The following is a 17,559-nucleotide window of genomic DNA, read 5'->3' as shown; positions in this document are numbered from 1 at the left end:
AAAAACTCCAACACATTGCTTACTTCATAACTTGTATTTATTTATCTCTTAAATTGTATTTTGTTGTACTGATTAAATTTTCTATTTTTAAGTGTATTATTATTATTTCTAATGAATACATAATCTGAAAATTTTTACATCATAATTATATTAAAGTACACATGAAAAATTATTAGGTTGTAATATGTAAATAAATTTTAAAAGGCATTAAAAGAATTTTTATTTTTTATTTTCTGATGTCTTATGTATATAGATATAATACATTATATATGTAATATATATCATATATTATATCATATATTATATCATATATTACATACATGATATATTATATATGAGATATTACACATTATGAAAGTACAATATAACATTTAGATAGCAGAAATCTTAAAGATAGGTTTTCTTAAGCAATACCATTATTGGAAATCTTAAGAATATTATAAGCTACTGACAGCTATAATGTACATCTCGTCTTATAAATGATATAAGGTTTTAATATTGAAATCAGAATATAATTACTTAAAGGCCATATAATATTACCAAATAGAAGGAAATGCTTCTTTTGTAAATATAATATTCTATTTATTCTGTATATGTTCATAAATTCGTTATGATCATAAAATTTGTTCGTTAATAAATAATTCATTGATAATTTGTATAGTTAATATTAATCTTAAAGCCCAAATATAACTTTTGAACTTCGTATTAATATTATATGCATAAAGCAAAAAGCAGTTATCTATTAAAGTTCATGGATATGCAGAGAACAATGCACTTTTGTCACTTTCGTCAATAATTTACGCAATTGTCAATGCATGTTTTAATTTTAAAAGATATTTATATCAACGAAAAAATCTTTACTAATATCTCATCAGTAGTTGCCAAATTAACTAATGATGTCATTTATGTTTCGATTTTTTCTTCTTCTTAGATTGTTTATTTCTGCTTTTTGATTTTTTTGATTTTTTTCTGTGTTTTTCCTCATCACTACTTGTTTCAGATGAATCAGAATAACTGTCAGATTCTGAGCTACTATCTTTTTTAGTTGATTTCTTTTTTTTATGTTTCTTATGTTTCTTTTTCTTCTTTTTATGTGATTCGTCAGAACTATCAGTATCTGAACTCGTACTTTCAGAACTACTAGATGTATCTTCACTACTAGTAGATTTAGATCTTTTTTTCAAGGATTTTATATCTATATCCTTTTCTAATTCTGATTCTTCAAGTTTCAATTTTTTAGTAGGTAAATTTATAATTTTGCCGTCTTCGGTCTCAGATTCAGAATCAGATGCAGAGTAATCAGGTTCAAAACTAGATTCATCTAGTATGCTACGTTTACGATCAGAGACAAGTCTAGGATTCTTTCTTTGTTTCTTTAAAGATTCTATAAGAGGAGGTTCTGGATTCTCATAATTAATTTTATTTTCACTTGTTTCAACTTTTTCTTTCAAAATGACATTTTCTCTATGTTTTTGTTTCTTTTCTTGACTTTTATCTTTATCCTTCTTATGTTTCTTTTCTTTACGTTTCTTATGTTCTTTCGATTTACTACGACTACGATGTTCCTTCTTTCTCTTTTTATCTTCTCTTACTTTTTTATCTCTTCTTCTATCATCTTCATCATCTTTAGGTTTACCAAGACCCACTTTAGGTACTTCGTTTCTTTTAAATACAGATGGAGGTGTTCTACCTCTCCTTTCTCGTTCTCGATCTTTCTCCCTATCTTTATCTGATCGTTCTCCTTTTGTTTCACTTCTATTCGATCTAAAATCTTGCCTTGAATCCATCCTCGTATCTCTTAATTCATGCCTCTCATGTCTGAAATCATTTCTATCTCTTGAACGTTCACCTCTTTCTTTATCTCGTTTTCTTTCTTCGAGAAATACTTTACGATCAGTACTTGGTATACCTAATGAAGAATCAACTCTTCTCTCCATAAGTGGTGATATTCTTTTATCTCTTGTACTTTTTGGAGATCGACTTCTAGACTGATTTTCATTTTTCGTTTCTCGTCTATCTAAAAAGCTTTTAATAGGACTAATTTTTCTCTCTTTATTATCTTCGACTTTATCTCCAAGTCTCTCCTTAGCGGATAAACGCGTTGGAGAATAAGTCTCTGGGACTGGTTTAAATTTAGTTCTGTCGATTTTTGCTTTTTTCAAAGGTTCTGTAATTTCTACATTTCTTTCATTTCTACCAACATTAATAGTTACATTAACACTTTTTCGCTGTTCTCTAGTTGGTTCTGGTTCAAGTACTTTTGGCTCTGGATTTTGATATAAAATCTTTCTACTCTCGCTAATCTTTTTTATTTCTATTGGTCTTATCGCATTAATAGCTTTTTGAAATATGGCATTTTCAGCTCTTTTTAAAACTTCCGAAGTAACTACTTTCATTGATTTTGGTTCATCTACTTGCATTTTGTCCGTAGGAGATTCACATACATCGTCAGATTTTTCTATTGTATCATCTCTTTCCCACTTTGAAAGTTCTGGTACAGGGGCTAAAAATTCATCTTTCTTTGGCGATTTTTCTTCACATATAGTAGTCTCTTTATCCTCTACTTCATTTTCTGATAATAAAGTATATGTTTCTGTAATTACTGTATTTATTTCTGTGTCATCCAAACCACTATAAAGATTATCTATTGGTTTAATATCTGATTTTAATTCAGGTATGGGTTTAAAATTAGGATTGGGTGGATTTGTACCAAATTCTGTGTGTTCCAATCTTTCTGGACTAGGCTCATTATATTCAGGTGGTTCTGGATTCATAGCTAAAGATTTATCTTCAAATTCTTCTTTTGAAGAAACTATGGATTCATTAGGTATACATTCAATTCTATTATCTATATTATCCTCTTCGTTATTTGGTTTTACAGTTTCAATTTTAACAGGTGAAGTAACTTCTGGTTTACTTTCTATAAACGTAGTATCCTCATTTTCCGTCATTTTAATTGGCTCCTCTTTCATTACCTCCTTTTGCCCTGATTTCTTTTCCTTCTTCTTTTTCTTCTTCTTTTCTTTTTCATCGCTATCTTTCTTCTTTTTCTTTTCTTTTATTTTCTTTTCTTTTTTCTTATCTTCTATTTTTTCTTCATGCTCTTTTTCTTTCTTTCTCAGTCGTTCAGGCGATGTATCTTTTGCTTCGCTTTTGCACTTTTGCAAATAGGGAGTTGGACTCTTCCTATTCTTCTTTCTTTCTGTGGATCGCCTTTCATATCTATCATGACGATCCCGATCTTTTTCAGGATCATAATCTCGATCACGTCTATCTTTATCTCGAATACGATTTTTGTCTTCAACTCTGTGACGATCTCTTTCATCTCTGTAACTGTAAATATATATATATAAAATTATATTACGTAATCATGTAACTGTATACATTATGATATTTATGCGAGGTGTGTGTGTGTGTTTATGTATACAAATTTTATTTAAAATAATAATTATTAATTGTGATATGATTTTCTGATAAATTTGTCAAATGTATCCTTAAAAATTGTAAATAGATTCGCGAGAAACATACCGATCTTTATCATAATCTTTCTTTTCTACGTGTCTATCTTCGTCACGTCGATCACGAGGATGTCTATCATCGCGATCTTTTTCTTTTTCACGTCTATCTCGATCATCTTTTTCTCGTATTCTGTCATCATGGTCTCTTGGTAATGCTGGTCTATCACGATCTTCTCGTTCTCTATTTACAATTCTTCTATCTCTATCTTCTCTTGTACGATCATCGCGTTCACGAACTCTGTATAAAAATATATATAAATAAACTAGATACTATTAAATTTTTTCTTTTGTATTAATTTTTTCTTTTATATTTCTATTTGAAGCATTTTACCTGTCATCTCTAAATGCCAATCTATCACGATCTTCAGTATCATGATCCTTTAATGAATGTTCACGATCCTCTTGATCTCTTAATATACGAGTTCTTTCGCGATCTTCTCGTAAAGGTCTATCCAAATGTTCAACACCTGGAGGAGAAAGATCATAATAACCTTCGGTTCCTGGTGGTGCAACATCATCAAATCGTTTATGAGATGAATCTCGAAGTGGACTACCAAAACGTTGAGAAGGTCCGGAATATCTGTTGACAAAAAGTAAAGAAAATTGATCATGCATCTATTACATAATAAAAAGAAATACGATAATAGTTTTGATATGTCAAAGTAAAAAAATTAGTATATATACAAATTTTATATACCCTTAATATTTTCGCACATTCACTAATACCTTTTGCTTTAGAAGTCATATATAAATTTAGAAGTGAATTATGTTAACCTGGTTAAAAATAATCACAATGTCATGTTAAGTATAAATATGTCTTTATCTCATCCAGAGAATTATTAAAATCATAAACTTAATTTTAACAGTAAATGCATAAGGATAATATATGTAAATTATTTCTTTTTAATTATCATTATTTTCCATATTCTTCTCCATTTTGTTAAGTACTTTATTAAACTTTTAATAATACAAAACTTTAGATAACAGATGAAAGGTGTTGTGTTGTAACTGACAATAAATTAAGTATTTAAAATAAGATATCACAAAATCATTTCATCCACATTTGAAAAATTTTTTTTCAAAGCCAAAATATTCTAGAAAGTATAACAACTCAGAATAATATATTAATCAAACTTTATAAATAATAGAATAAATTATCATAAAAATACATGAAATGATTAAACCAACATTTATAACTTTTTGTACATGTTAAGTGCAGCAAGGGAAATACATAGGTATTATATCAGATATGCAGTATTCACTAGTATTTCTCTGTAAAATAAATTTACTCACCAAAATATAATTAATTATAGACTTATTTAAAAATTATATAAAAGTCAGCCAGATTGTAAGTTTTATCATGATGGTAATCTATGTTTCACAAACATTTTTTACATGCTCAATAATACCTCTTGCTTCAAGCACTGCAATTTAACAAAAATACAGATGTTTCTTTTAGATTGTTACAAATGTTGATTTGGCCCTGAATTCACCTGATTCAGAAACCATGTAGACGTGTCAATCAGCTGGGTAGCTTCTGCAATCTCCAAGATGGTCCATGTTGATTAAATTTTTCCTTACTTCTTTCTTCTTCTTTCACTTTTTGATTTTATATATTCTTATTTTATATAACAATTTTAATATATATATATATAATAACACATTGTATACATGCAATGAAATGACAATGATTAAATTAATGGTGACATGTGTAGCTTCATGGAAAATAATAGTTTATGTTATACATATAAAATAATATTTTATAAATTTAATTTAATAAAATAGAACATATATATGTTCAATAAAATTACACAAAAATTAGCTATGAAAAAGAAATGTAACAAACTGTTGTTTGTTGTACATAATACTCAATTTTAACATTATTCAATTTTCCTAGAAATGTATGTCAAAGTAAAATTATATAGAATAACTTAATACAGTATCTTAACTAGTATATAAACTATAAATATGATCTTTAAATATATATATATATATTTTTATATATATATATATATATATGCACACTATAGATAATAACATAGATATAATTAAGATTCAAAGCATATAACACTAGTTATTGTAAATTTATACAAATGAAATTAGATATTTACTAATTTCATATTTCTTATAAATCTCTAATAAGTCGACTTTTTTATATATAATATAAAATTAAATATATTAAATATTTAGAATAGAGGCAATGTCAGATTTATATACAAAATATATACTTAAGTAATTTTTTCAAAATTTTTTTAATTTTTTGTAGAATATATAATCGAAAAAGTCATTATATTTCATAAACTCCTATTAAATATATTAGTTATATATAGTATTAATAATGTTACCCAATTATATATTCTTCAATTAACAAAGTTAATAAAATAGATAATATTAATTTCTTAAATATAATTAAATATTTAACTCTAAAAGTTTACTAATTATTCCTATATAGAAAATTTTATAAAGAGAAACATATAATAATATAAAATTAAATAATTAATAAATATATAAAATAGCAACAGTAAAAAAATGGTGGCATTAACAATCTCAGTGTCATGATCCCAAATTTTAGTTCTAATTCAACTCATAATATAAAACGTTATTGATCAATGATTATTAATAATGCATATATGTTCTTTCCATACAGTTCTTTAAAAAGACATATAGCATCATATCAAAGAAGTCAATATATCACTAAATAAAAAGCTGTTAATATACTTTTCATAACAGATATGAAAATATATAAACTATCTTTCAGTGTTTAAATAAAATCATTCTTATAAATCTAAAAATGTTTAGAATACAGGATCTATTTCATACGTAACATTCTAAAAAATTTTTATCGTGTTTTAATAAAAATACGATATAGTATACATTGTGCCTTACAACAAAAAATACAACAAAATGATACAACAGAATATATATGTGCATTATGCACACGCGCGTACACACATTTTGTCATTCATGAATCTAATAACATTCCTTGTAAAATATAACATTTTTACTTACTCTGACATTTTCATAATTCAAACAAAGATTTTTTTGTAAGTACCTTGTAGTTTATAAAATGTCTCAACTTTATAAAAATTTAATTTTAATAACTTTCTTAGGCATATTATCACAGTTTAGAATATAATCACAGATCTAGTAAATTCTTTAGAACTTAACTGCATTGTTACTTTTTAAAAAATAGTTTTTCAAAAATTAAAATGGACATAATTTTTATAATAGTATATATATAATGAACTTATATTCATTAAAATTTTATAAATAAGCTTTATATTAAATATTTTGTACTATATTTACTGCATCATATATTTTTTTGTTGAAATTAATATTTAAAAAAAGAATTCTTCTTAAATAATAAATACATCTCAATATACAAGTAAATTGTTCTATCTTATAAATATTTTTAACTTTTGTTGTAGATATTAAAGTTTGTATATATTAATATATGATTAAGTTTTTGTTTTGAAAAAATACTATATTAACTATATCACTGTATACAGATCCTACTTTAAACAAAATTTATAGATATAGCAGGATAAATATACAGTAAAATACTTGAAGAATGTTGACAGCACATGTATGTACACACACATGAATTGGCAATTCACGTAATAATATTAACTGGCAATAGACTATAAAGTATAAAATAATATACACTGAATGAAATATTAATTCTTATTATCTTTAAAAATGAAACTTTACTCTGTTTTTCTTATTTTTGATAATAATAAAATTATGTACAATTATACGTATAACGACTTGTATTAATTTATCAACACTTTTTTCATAACAAATGATTTTCTACGTTACCAGTATTGCATAGCGCATAATGGTAATACAAATAAATATGCGTATTTAGAATAATTACACAAGTTTGGATTAATTCAAAATAAAGTTATCACAAATAAAATCTATGTTACCAACTATTATAAATAACTAGATTGATATATATATATATATATATATATATATATATATATGTATATATGGTACGTATCAGACTGTCATGTAAATATATAAAAAAATGATATGTTGACATAAATAAACGATTATTGAAGTAACTTATATATTGAATCTACCAAACTTATGTTTGAACCCATATTTATTATGTGCAAAGTGCACACACACGTATATGTATATAAAAATATATTTGAACATTTTTATTATTATTTGAATAATAAAAATGCTTAGAAAGCTATTGCATACATAAATTGTAAAAAATGTGATCATAAAATTACTAAAATTGCTTGTGCTCTATTAGTAAAGTACTCAAAATCATTGTACGATTAGAACAACAGCATAAATATGTTGATAGACGATTTGCTTAACATATACATGTATTAAAATACTATTGAGGCGAAAATACCTGTTGTAGGATTCATAATAGTCTTTCCTGTCCGAAGGTGGAGGTCCCAATGACATAAGTGGTGGTGGGTGACCTCCAGTGACTAGATGAGGCAACAACGGCGGTATGTTATGCTGGGATGGTTGATTTCTTATTGGATATCTAGATACTGGTCTGTCTCTAGGTGGTAAGTCACGCTCTCGATCTCTGAACTGATATTCATGCGCCGGAGATTCATTATAATAACTATTGTATCCATCCCGGGGTTCTCGTGATCGAGGACGTTCTCTTTCACGATCTCGATCTCTTTGAAATCTGTAAATAAAACAACATAGATTTTTTATTGTAATAACATAATAATAAATAGTAAGAAAAAATTTAAAAACATGTTTTTAAATATAAAATAAATAAGAGCATACCTTGGAGGTGATCTTAATGGCGATCTATATCTGGGTAGTATTTCTCGATCTCGATCTCTATCGCGATCTCTATCTCGTTCTCTATCACGTTCACGATCTCTTTCACGATCTCTTTCTCTCTCTCTTTCTCTGTCCCTATCTCTGTCACGATCGCGATCACGATCGCGATCACGATCACGATCACGATCACGATCTCGATCTCGATCTCGATCTCGTTCACGATCACGATCACGATCTCGTTCTCTATCCCGATCTCTATCCCGATCTCTATCCCGATCTCTATCTCTATCTCGGGGAATAGACAATCTAGGAGATTGACTTCGTGAATATGATCTTGATCTACAAATAAATTAAATAAGTATTTGTATTATAAACAATATGTTAATTCTAATAACAATGTCGCATTAATTACCTGCTAATAGAGAAACTGCCACTTCTTGATCTACGTTTCGGAGTACGACTACGTCCTCTTAATGGTAATGGAGATCTTGATGATCTTCTTTTAGCAGGACTTCGAGATCGACTTATACGACCCGTAAATGGCGATCTACGACTAAAAGAACGTGATCTAGATCTGGTGTAGCTACGAGATCTTGATCGTGTTCTACTTCTTCTCCTATGTTTTCCAAGCCTTCTATCTCTTTCATCTTTCTCTCTAAGCATTCTCTCAAACGCCTCCAATGGATCGTCAATAATACTAATTAATAATAAAAAGAAAATTATAATAGATTATAGATCTAAAATATAAAGATTAAGTGAATTTTAAATTACCCAGGTGGATTTCCATTATGTACATTTCTCCCCAATCCTGGTGGTGGTGGTTGTATTCCCCTATATCCAACTAAATCGAAATTCATATAGTGACCATTGGAATAAAAAATATATAACACTTAATTAAGTGTAACTGCATGAAGAATAAGTATATACAGTAAGCCATGATTAATCAACATGATCGAAGAATAAATGACACAAGAAAATCAAGCCTCAACGGATAATTGAGTGTAATTATTTAAAACACGTTTCTTGTATGCAAAAAAAAAATGTTTTTTGTGTTGTTCTTTTTTTTAGTAACATAAATATGTTTATGCATATACTGTACATACTTGTACATATAGTGTATTAAATATGTATTGCAAAATAACATTTATATGTATGAGATATAATATCACTTACTATGATGTAATCCACGAAGAGGTCTTGGTGGCCCGTTAAAATTACGTGGTGGTTGAGATGGTCTGTATCCTGGTTGCTGATAAGGTGGTCTTTCATACCTTGGTGGACCATAATGAGAGCCTTGTTGATGAGGATAAATTGGTATACGATGTGTCATATATGGATCTGGTAGAAGTGGAGGATTATGTGGTTGTGCATTAGGTGGAGGCTGATTATAATTTGGTTGTGGAATGCGATCTTCCCCCGGTGGGAATGGTAATAGAGGTGGTTGATTTCCGGAAGCAGGAACGTGTAAATGGGGTTCATCAACCTATAATTGTAAAAATTTCGTATAAATATAATTTTACATTATATAATACCAATAACTTAAAACCGGTATAATTTAAAGAATTTTAAAAACAGTGCATGTTAACAATATTAATAACTGTTATAAAAAATTTGACTCTTTTCCTCCTTCCCTTAATGTACTGATTTCTTATATTTCGGTAAAATTCCCTGCATAATATATGCCAAAATAATAATAAAATATTTATATATATTGAACATACAGTTGGAGTTCCAGGTCGATCTTCTGTTGATCTTCGCATTCCACTATCATAATGCATAGTGGATGAGTAATGTCCATCATCTGGTGGCATTCCCTGATAATTTTTAGAAGGAGGTTGATTCATTACATGTGGTGGTAATGTTGTTCCCTGAGATGAATATTCACTGTGTTGAGAGTGTCTAGGTGATAAAGATCGCCTACGGCTCACTGTCCGTAAATTTTCCATCCTGCGGCCACGTTCTCCACTTCTGTAATTTCCAATATATATATATAATCCAATCTTAAGAAAAAATGTTATACTATACTGCAATACTTTTCTATAATATTACTTATATCTTATTCACAAACCTTTCACGATGACCATCTCTACTAAAACTTCTTCGTCTTTCTCTTGATTGTCTTTCTCCACTATTATAGTCATTGTCACGATCTTTTTTATCACGACTAGGAGGATCACTTCGTTCACAATCTCTTTCTGGTGAACTACCAATAGCAGGAATAGGTAACAATGGTTCTGTTCCTGGTGGCGGTGGGACCTCTGCTTCTTCGTCGGTTGTTAATTTTGTTACCGAATCGCTTTGTAAATCTGATTCAGAATTTGATTCAGGAAGTGCTATGATAAAAAGAAATAATACAAAATAAAGTTGATGATATATATATAAAATAAAAACATTTATATAATATTATGTGTGTAATAACATTATATTAAATTATATTACTAAACCTTTAAACAATATTTATTCTGATGTTATACAAAGATACAGAGATATGAACTTTACATTTAGCTGATGATTGAGGTTAGGTACAATAATATATCAGCTGGTAAAATAAATTTTGAATCGCACGATTATACTGTATTACATTTAGAGTCTATAAAAGAAACACTGATATAACATTAAATAAGCACGATTTTTTGATGGCAACATACGAAAATATATAATATTTAAAGAAGACTCATCACGCACATCAATAATGGCGGCTCCATTACTTTTGCGTAAGAATTAAAATTAAAGGATAATAAAATTTTTAAGAAAATTTTCTTCCCTCTTCCCCCCTTTTTCTTGTTGCTATTTCTTGCGTTAATAATATATCATTAATACATTTTGTTAAGTAAAATTCCTTATATATGATTTTAATAAAGGTTAAGTAAAAGAATTAATTATAAATCCATACAAGTTTAACTTTTAAATATAAGTTCTATTGATATATTGTATATTTATATTTTTCTCCATTTTTTTTATAAGAAAAAGTATAAATAAAAATTAATAGTTTTATTAACTTCTTTATCTGCGATTTGTAATGTTAATTTATTTTTATTAGTCAATTAAATCATGCAATAAAAATTATATCTTATCAGATAATCGATATAAACAGAACATAAATACATAAAGAAAAAAAAGATAAATACTTACTTGTGGTTTGTGGTTGTGCGCTAGTGGATGGTAATTGTTGTGGCAAAGATTCAAAATTAACAGATGGTTCAACATATTCTGCCGATGTATTACCAGCACCAGATGTTTGAGCACCTTTAGGTTGACCAGTAACTTGTACAGTAGATGGTTGTATTTCAACTTTTGGTGGTTCTGGTTGCACTGCCGGTTGATTAATTGGAACAGGTCTATATGTCTGCCTTTTAGCATATCCAGTTTCATTTTTGAAATTCATTACTGCATTACGTAAAAATCGATTTGGTATGAGCGTTTCTGGTGAAACATCTTTTTCATTACAATCTGGACATTCATGTTCTTCAGATTCTAATAAAAATGTTCGAATACCTGTTACATAAAAGAATTATTATCGTACAATAATACATATACTATAAAATGCTTTCATATATTTATAAAAAAAAGTGAATTTACATTCGTCACAAAAAGAATTCCCACAGCATGGTATCATTACTGCATCGGTTAATAAATCCTTACAAATGTTACATAGTAGATCTTCTGGTATTTCTAACTTTTCTACGATAGGCTCAGGGTCTTGAGAAAATGGTGGTTTTTCTTTTTTACCTTCTTTGTATGCTTGACTAAAATAATTACAATTATCATTATTTTACAATGCTACAATGAGCCTATTTCTTAATTAGAAACTTACTGATCAATAGCAGGAACAGCATATTGCCCTGTAGGTGTCATCATTGCACCTGGTACTAACGGGCCTTCAACTGGTACCATAAAGCTCCTAGGAATTCCTGTACTCTTCTTAATTTCAATTGGCTCTTGGTTCGTACCAAGAGGACAATTTTTTATCCAATGTCCAGGTTGATGACACTTATAGCAACGATAGTTTGTAGGTACATCTCCTGTTTGATTTGCACCACGTATTTTCATATAGCTAATAAAATAAATATAAATCTTTATAAATATCAATACTTGAAATAAGTATATTTTAATAATATTACATATATATTTAATAAATTGATTCCTAAAAATACTCTTAATTGTTTTTATATGTTAAAAATTTACAAAACATTTATACTGGCTATACCAAATAAAAATATCAAAATATAGAGATGATATTATATGTTATTTTTATAATTTTATTAAAAATTTCATATACATACTTTGACGGATCATAATCTTGAGTCGATTGAGTCATCATAGCTCGAATTTTATCTTCCTCCGATCCATCAAGCCTAGTAAGATCTACGGTACGTCCCAAATTGGCTTCATCTTTTAAATTACTGAATGGAGGTGTTTCATTTCGATCCCAAGATCTTTTTTGCTGAATTGTTAATGGAACTCTAGCAACAATAAGGCTAGTGTTCTTTGCTATTAATGCATTATCATCAGTGTAATCTAAAAAACGAAATTCTCCTATAATTATGCTAATCTTTGAAATTCAATAGTAAATACAACAAAATAAGAAAAATATTAAAAAAAATTACCTTCTTTTGTTTGAGCATTTGTTATTTGTAGATCAAAATCAGTATTTTTTCCAATACGTTTCTGATGAAAAATAGCTTTCTTAAGATCTGCCACAGAAATATGAAGTCCATCAAAAGAAACTGTATCATAGTCCAATGTAGACTTAAACTTATAATGGACTGACATCTCGGATTTATTTTTATCCTATGGACATTAAATAAAAGCAAAGAATTCAAATATAAATAATATATTTTTAGTATTTTTCTAAATACTTCTATAAAAACAGTTATTAATTTTTCATTTTTCTAAACAAAAATGTATACAAAATATATATTACATATGTTGGACTTCACATACTTAAGGATAGTATACTTTATATATATTTCTAACTGCATATGGGTACAATGTGTAACATAATATGCTTATACAAAATTGTTACAAATAAAAAAAAACATAAGATAAAACTTTTGATCAATCAATTTATACATTATTCGAATAGTCTTCTAAAGCCTTTTAAATAGAATGCATATAACATACAGCGCATATAGACATAAAGTACTAAAGAATTTTATAATTCTAGTAAAGAAGCATTAAACTGATAGGAAAAATTTTCAATTTGTCTATCATATCTAATACTAACATAATAATCAATTATAATTTTTATGTAGGTTAGATAATTATAATATAATCACCTCATGTGTACAACAAATTTCAAAATAAAATATACATAAGTAATAATATATATTTATTAATTAGTTGGAATTGTAATTAAGATTCGAAATTTATAAAAATTTATAAAAGATTACAATCAACGACATAGATACGTAAATTATGATATCGTGATGTTTTGATCAAGGATGAATAAACACAAAACATAGTATTTCGAGTATCTATATAAAATATTACTATATTAAAATAATAAAACATTGATGAAACGTATAATAAACTATAATATATTACCTGAAATCAAATTTGTCCTCACATTACGAAGACAACAATACAATACGAACACCAAAAACGCGAAGTGGACAATTCGACCGTACCTGGTAAGGGTAAAAAATAATCATTTAATAGATAGGACAATCGGTCTCACCGTAGGTACTAATATTAATTATAAATATATCTCAAAATTTCCTCTTACGTTGAAATTCTCTGCTGGCTTTTACATAAACATGTACAGAATTATTTTAACGAAATAAAATATTTAATAATCATTTCGCTTCATTGATGAGTACTTCCGTTTAATGAGTTATATATTACCACAAAAATTCCCTAGTTTTCAAAAGAGAGGGAGAGGAAAATAGAGTGTAATTGCATTTTCAAGTAAAATGTAACCCATAAGCATAGAAAAAGCTAAAACTATGGAGGATAAAGGTAAGTAGTAACATCTCTGTATATGAAAAGTGTCCGTCGAAATGCATTCAACAGGGTGGCGCCACAGTACGTAGAGTGTCAATTCTAAAGAAAGCGCCAAATATTATTACAGTAGGATTGAGAAATAAACAAGGAACACAAATTTTACCCATAACTGTTTTGTTATTCACATACTTTTTCATAAAATTATATGATAAAAAATCAATAAACGTACTATTCAGATTCACGAAATAAAATCACTCTAGCTACACGTTTTCTCATAATAATTCTTTAAGGTTATATTTAATACATTATTACATATCTCGGCATACTTCAATTCGTTTAAAATTGATACACTTGTGGGAATATCCAATGTCCGCGGGCCGAATGGCTAGTTACTGACCACCGTAACAGCCAATGAGGAAGCCGAGCACAACAAGGGATTTCACCTTTTTTATTTGCGATCTCTCGGAACACATTTTATTCAACAATATACAGAATTTATGTACAGAATTTATATACAGGATTATATACAGAATTTATATACACACGCACGACGAGATACAGAACGATAAATTGATACGGAAGAGCGTGCAAGCGCAGTCGACTGATAAGCTTGGCGAATAAAATTGAACTCCTGTCGAGAAATCCGTTGGATCGATGATCTCCGAGGAGCGAGGAGATGATCCGGGATGTTCGTCACTAGGCCCGACCAATCAGATTCCCAGGTGCAATTACGCCGCGAGTTCTGACCAATCGGCCGCCTCTACATCATGGTTTGGTTACAAAGCCGAGGCAGAAAGTATCGCTGCTAGACGCGCGCACCTCTAGTAGTTTTTGGATACGTCTGCCGAACCTGGCGCTGGCAGCCGCGAGATGTCGGCACCGTCCTGGAGCAAGACATCGGAGCTACGGATAGTCAACCATGGGGTGTCAGCACCGAGCAGGTGCGAGACGCCACAGTACTCCCCCTCTGGACCGGACGCCGAAGGCGGACGGAATTAGACTTGCGGAGAAGCTGAGTCGAAGTCCCTGGTCAGGCGGTTCGAAGTCGGAGGTGACGTAGAGTGACTGCGTGGCGACGGCTGTAGAGGATGGCGATGAGACGACGACGAGTCCTGTCGCAGCAGGCGCCGCTGGCACTACGGGCAGGGATCCGGATGCAGCCGGAGACCGAGAAGGCGAAGACTGCGATACTGCAAGGACCGCTACTGCGATACCGTAAGAATTGGAGACGAGGTATGCAGCGACCGCTCCGGTGCTGCGAGCTAGGAGATGCGACAGTCGTGAAGTCGTCGAAAAAGCCCAGGTACGCCGGTGTCTAAGCGTCCGTGGGAGGCCTCAAGGACGGCGGTGCGAAGAGAGCGAGGCAGGTAAGGCCGGACTCGACCGCCGTGTGAATCGCAGGCCACCTTGATTCCCCCAAGGATGAGGCGTTGGATGTTGAGGGAGGTGGATACTGCGAGCGATGGAGAGCTCGTTGTCGCGAGCTTGTGCATCCGCGACGGTCCTCGACCGAGAGCAGAAAGTAGGCTGACAGAGATGCAGACTGAAGTCGCCGCTGGCCGGTCTGGGACGGGCGCTTCCTTCATAGTCCATGCGAGGGCGTCGGCGACGAGGCTAACTGCACCGAAGACATACTGAAACGAACAAGTCACATTGCAGTAGAGAAGCGAGTCGCCGTTACTGTCGAGGTGAGGCCTTATCCGCGGGTTGGCGAGCTGCGTGAATCAGCGACCGATGATCCGTCAACCCTGTGAACGGATGTCCCCTTGCGGATTCGCCTGGAGTGATGCACAGCCCGGAAGACGGCTAAGAGCCTCCGAACGAAAGTATCGTAGCAAGCCTGTGATGATGGCAGCGCCTAGGAGAAGAAACCAACAGATCGCCGCTTCCTTTGTCGACCGGCTGCAGCCACGCAGCGACGACGGCCAAACTGGACACGTCGGTGGCGAGACGAAGTGGTACCGATGGCGATAGGATGGCAATCTCCGCGGCTGCAGAGAGGCTGCGTCGGGCGCCTTCTGGAGTTTCTCGACGGTTGACAGGATGCGGAAGTAAGCCTCCTGAAGAACCAGAGTGGAGAAGGTGTTGGGACGACGAAAGTCATCCGTTGCCCGAAGTCTGTCCGAGAAGGAGAAGCTGGACCAAGGCTGGAAAACAGCCGGATGACTTAGTTGAACCAGGCGGTCGGAAGTAGACTCGGCCGACGCTGAGCGTTCACCGAAGAGGCGATGCGGGCGGACTGAGACAGCGGTGCAATCAGTTTAAAGCCCGGTGGTGAAGGCTGGTGCAACGGTCGGCGTCGTGACCGGTGCAGGAGCCAGTACTGGAACTCGTTGACTAGCAAAGTCTTGCGCGGGCGAACTTCCCGCCGCAGCCGCATCCGGCTGGCCGCCGGTAGCGTGCTGCTCGGCTTCGGCTCGCCTGGTCGGCATCTTTCGAAAAGAAAAGCACACACGAAGTAAGAAAAACGAGTCAAGGAGCGTACTTACGACCGTGGTGCGAAAGGGACCAAAAACAAAATGGCTGCCGAAGACAAGACCTCGACTTGAAAATGGCCGTTAAACAGGATGAAACCAGGCAAGAGAAGATGGCTGACCAGAGGCGAAACCGAGCGAGCGAAGAGAAGCGCGAAAAAAAACGTGGTCGAACTGGTTCCGGAGATCACGTCGGGGTCACCAATGTGGGAAAACCCAATGTCCGCGGGCCGAATGGCTAGTTACTGACCACCGTAACAGCCAATGAGGAAGCCGAGCACAACAAGGGATTTCACCTTTTTTATTTGCGATCTCTCGGAACACATTTTATTCAACAATATACAGAATTTATGTACAGAATTTATATACAGGATTATATACAGAATTTATATACACACGCACGACGAGATACAGAACGATAAATTGATACGGAAGAGCGTGCAAGCGCAGTCGACTGATAAGCTTGGCGAATAAAATTGAACTCCTGTCGAGAAATCCGTTGGATCGATGATCTCCGAGGAGCGAGGAGATGATCCGGGATGTTCGTCACTAGGCCCGACCAATCAGATTCCCAGGTGCAATTACGCCGCGAGTTCTGACCAATCGGCCGCCTCTACATCATGGTTTGGTTACAAAGCCGAGGCAGAAAGTATCGCTGCTAGACGCGCGCACCTCTAGTAGTTTTTGGATACGTCTGCCGAACCTGGCGCTGGCAGCCGCGAGATGTCGGCACCGTCCTGGAGCAAGACATCGGAGCTACGGATAGTCAACCATGGGGTGTCAGCACCGAGCAGGTGCGAGACGCCACACACTCATACCACACCTCTACGTTCACAAGCGCCATTCTG

The 17,559-nt window shown here is 32.3% G+C and overlaps 1 protein-coding gene across 1 annotated transcript; it reads right to left on the bottom strand.

The window, feature by feature from the left end:
* Window positions 1–207: 207 nt before the first annotated feature.
* LOC107064347 (something that sticks like glue) lies at window positions 208–14,184 on the bottom strand. Its single transcript, XM_089178330.1, has 17 exons — window positions 14,020–14,184; window positions 13,839–13,921; window positions 12,899–13,082; window positions 12,575–12,809; window positions 12,106–12,345; window positions 11,871–12,037; window positions 11,424–11,786; window positions 10,360–10,624; window positions 10,013–10,259; window positions 9,465–9,774; window positions 9,063–9,132; window positions 8,704–8,988; window positions 8,292–8,630; window positions 7,894–8,187; window positions 3,850–4,098; window positions 3,529–3,756; window positions 208–3,333 (listed from the first exon to the last, which is right to left on the bottom strand). The coding sequence occupies exons 3-17, from the start codon at window positions 13,062–13,064 to the stop codon at window positions 900–902; spliced, it is 5,892 nt and encodes a 1,963-aa protein (XP_089034456.1). The 5' UTR covers window positions 13,065–13,082; window positions 13,839–13,921; window positions 14,020–14,184; the 3' UTR covers window positions 208–899.
* Window positions 14,185–17,559: the final 3,375 nt, after the last annotated feature.

This window comes from Polistes dominula, unplaced genomic scaffold (assembly GCF_049000335.1).
Source record: "Polistes dominula isolate Pdom_NZ unplaced genomic scaffold, Pdom_raw_medaka contig_77, whole genome shotgun sequence".
Lineage (NCBI taxonomy): Eukaryota > Metazoa > Arthropoda > Insecta > Hymenoptera > Vespidae > Polistes > Polistes dominula.
Note: the sequence above shows the minus strand (reverse complement) of the source record. Positions and strands in the feature narration are given on the sequence as shown.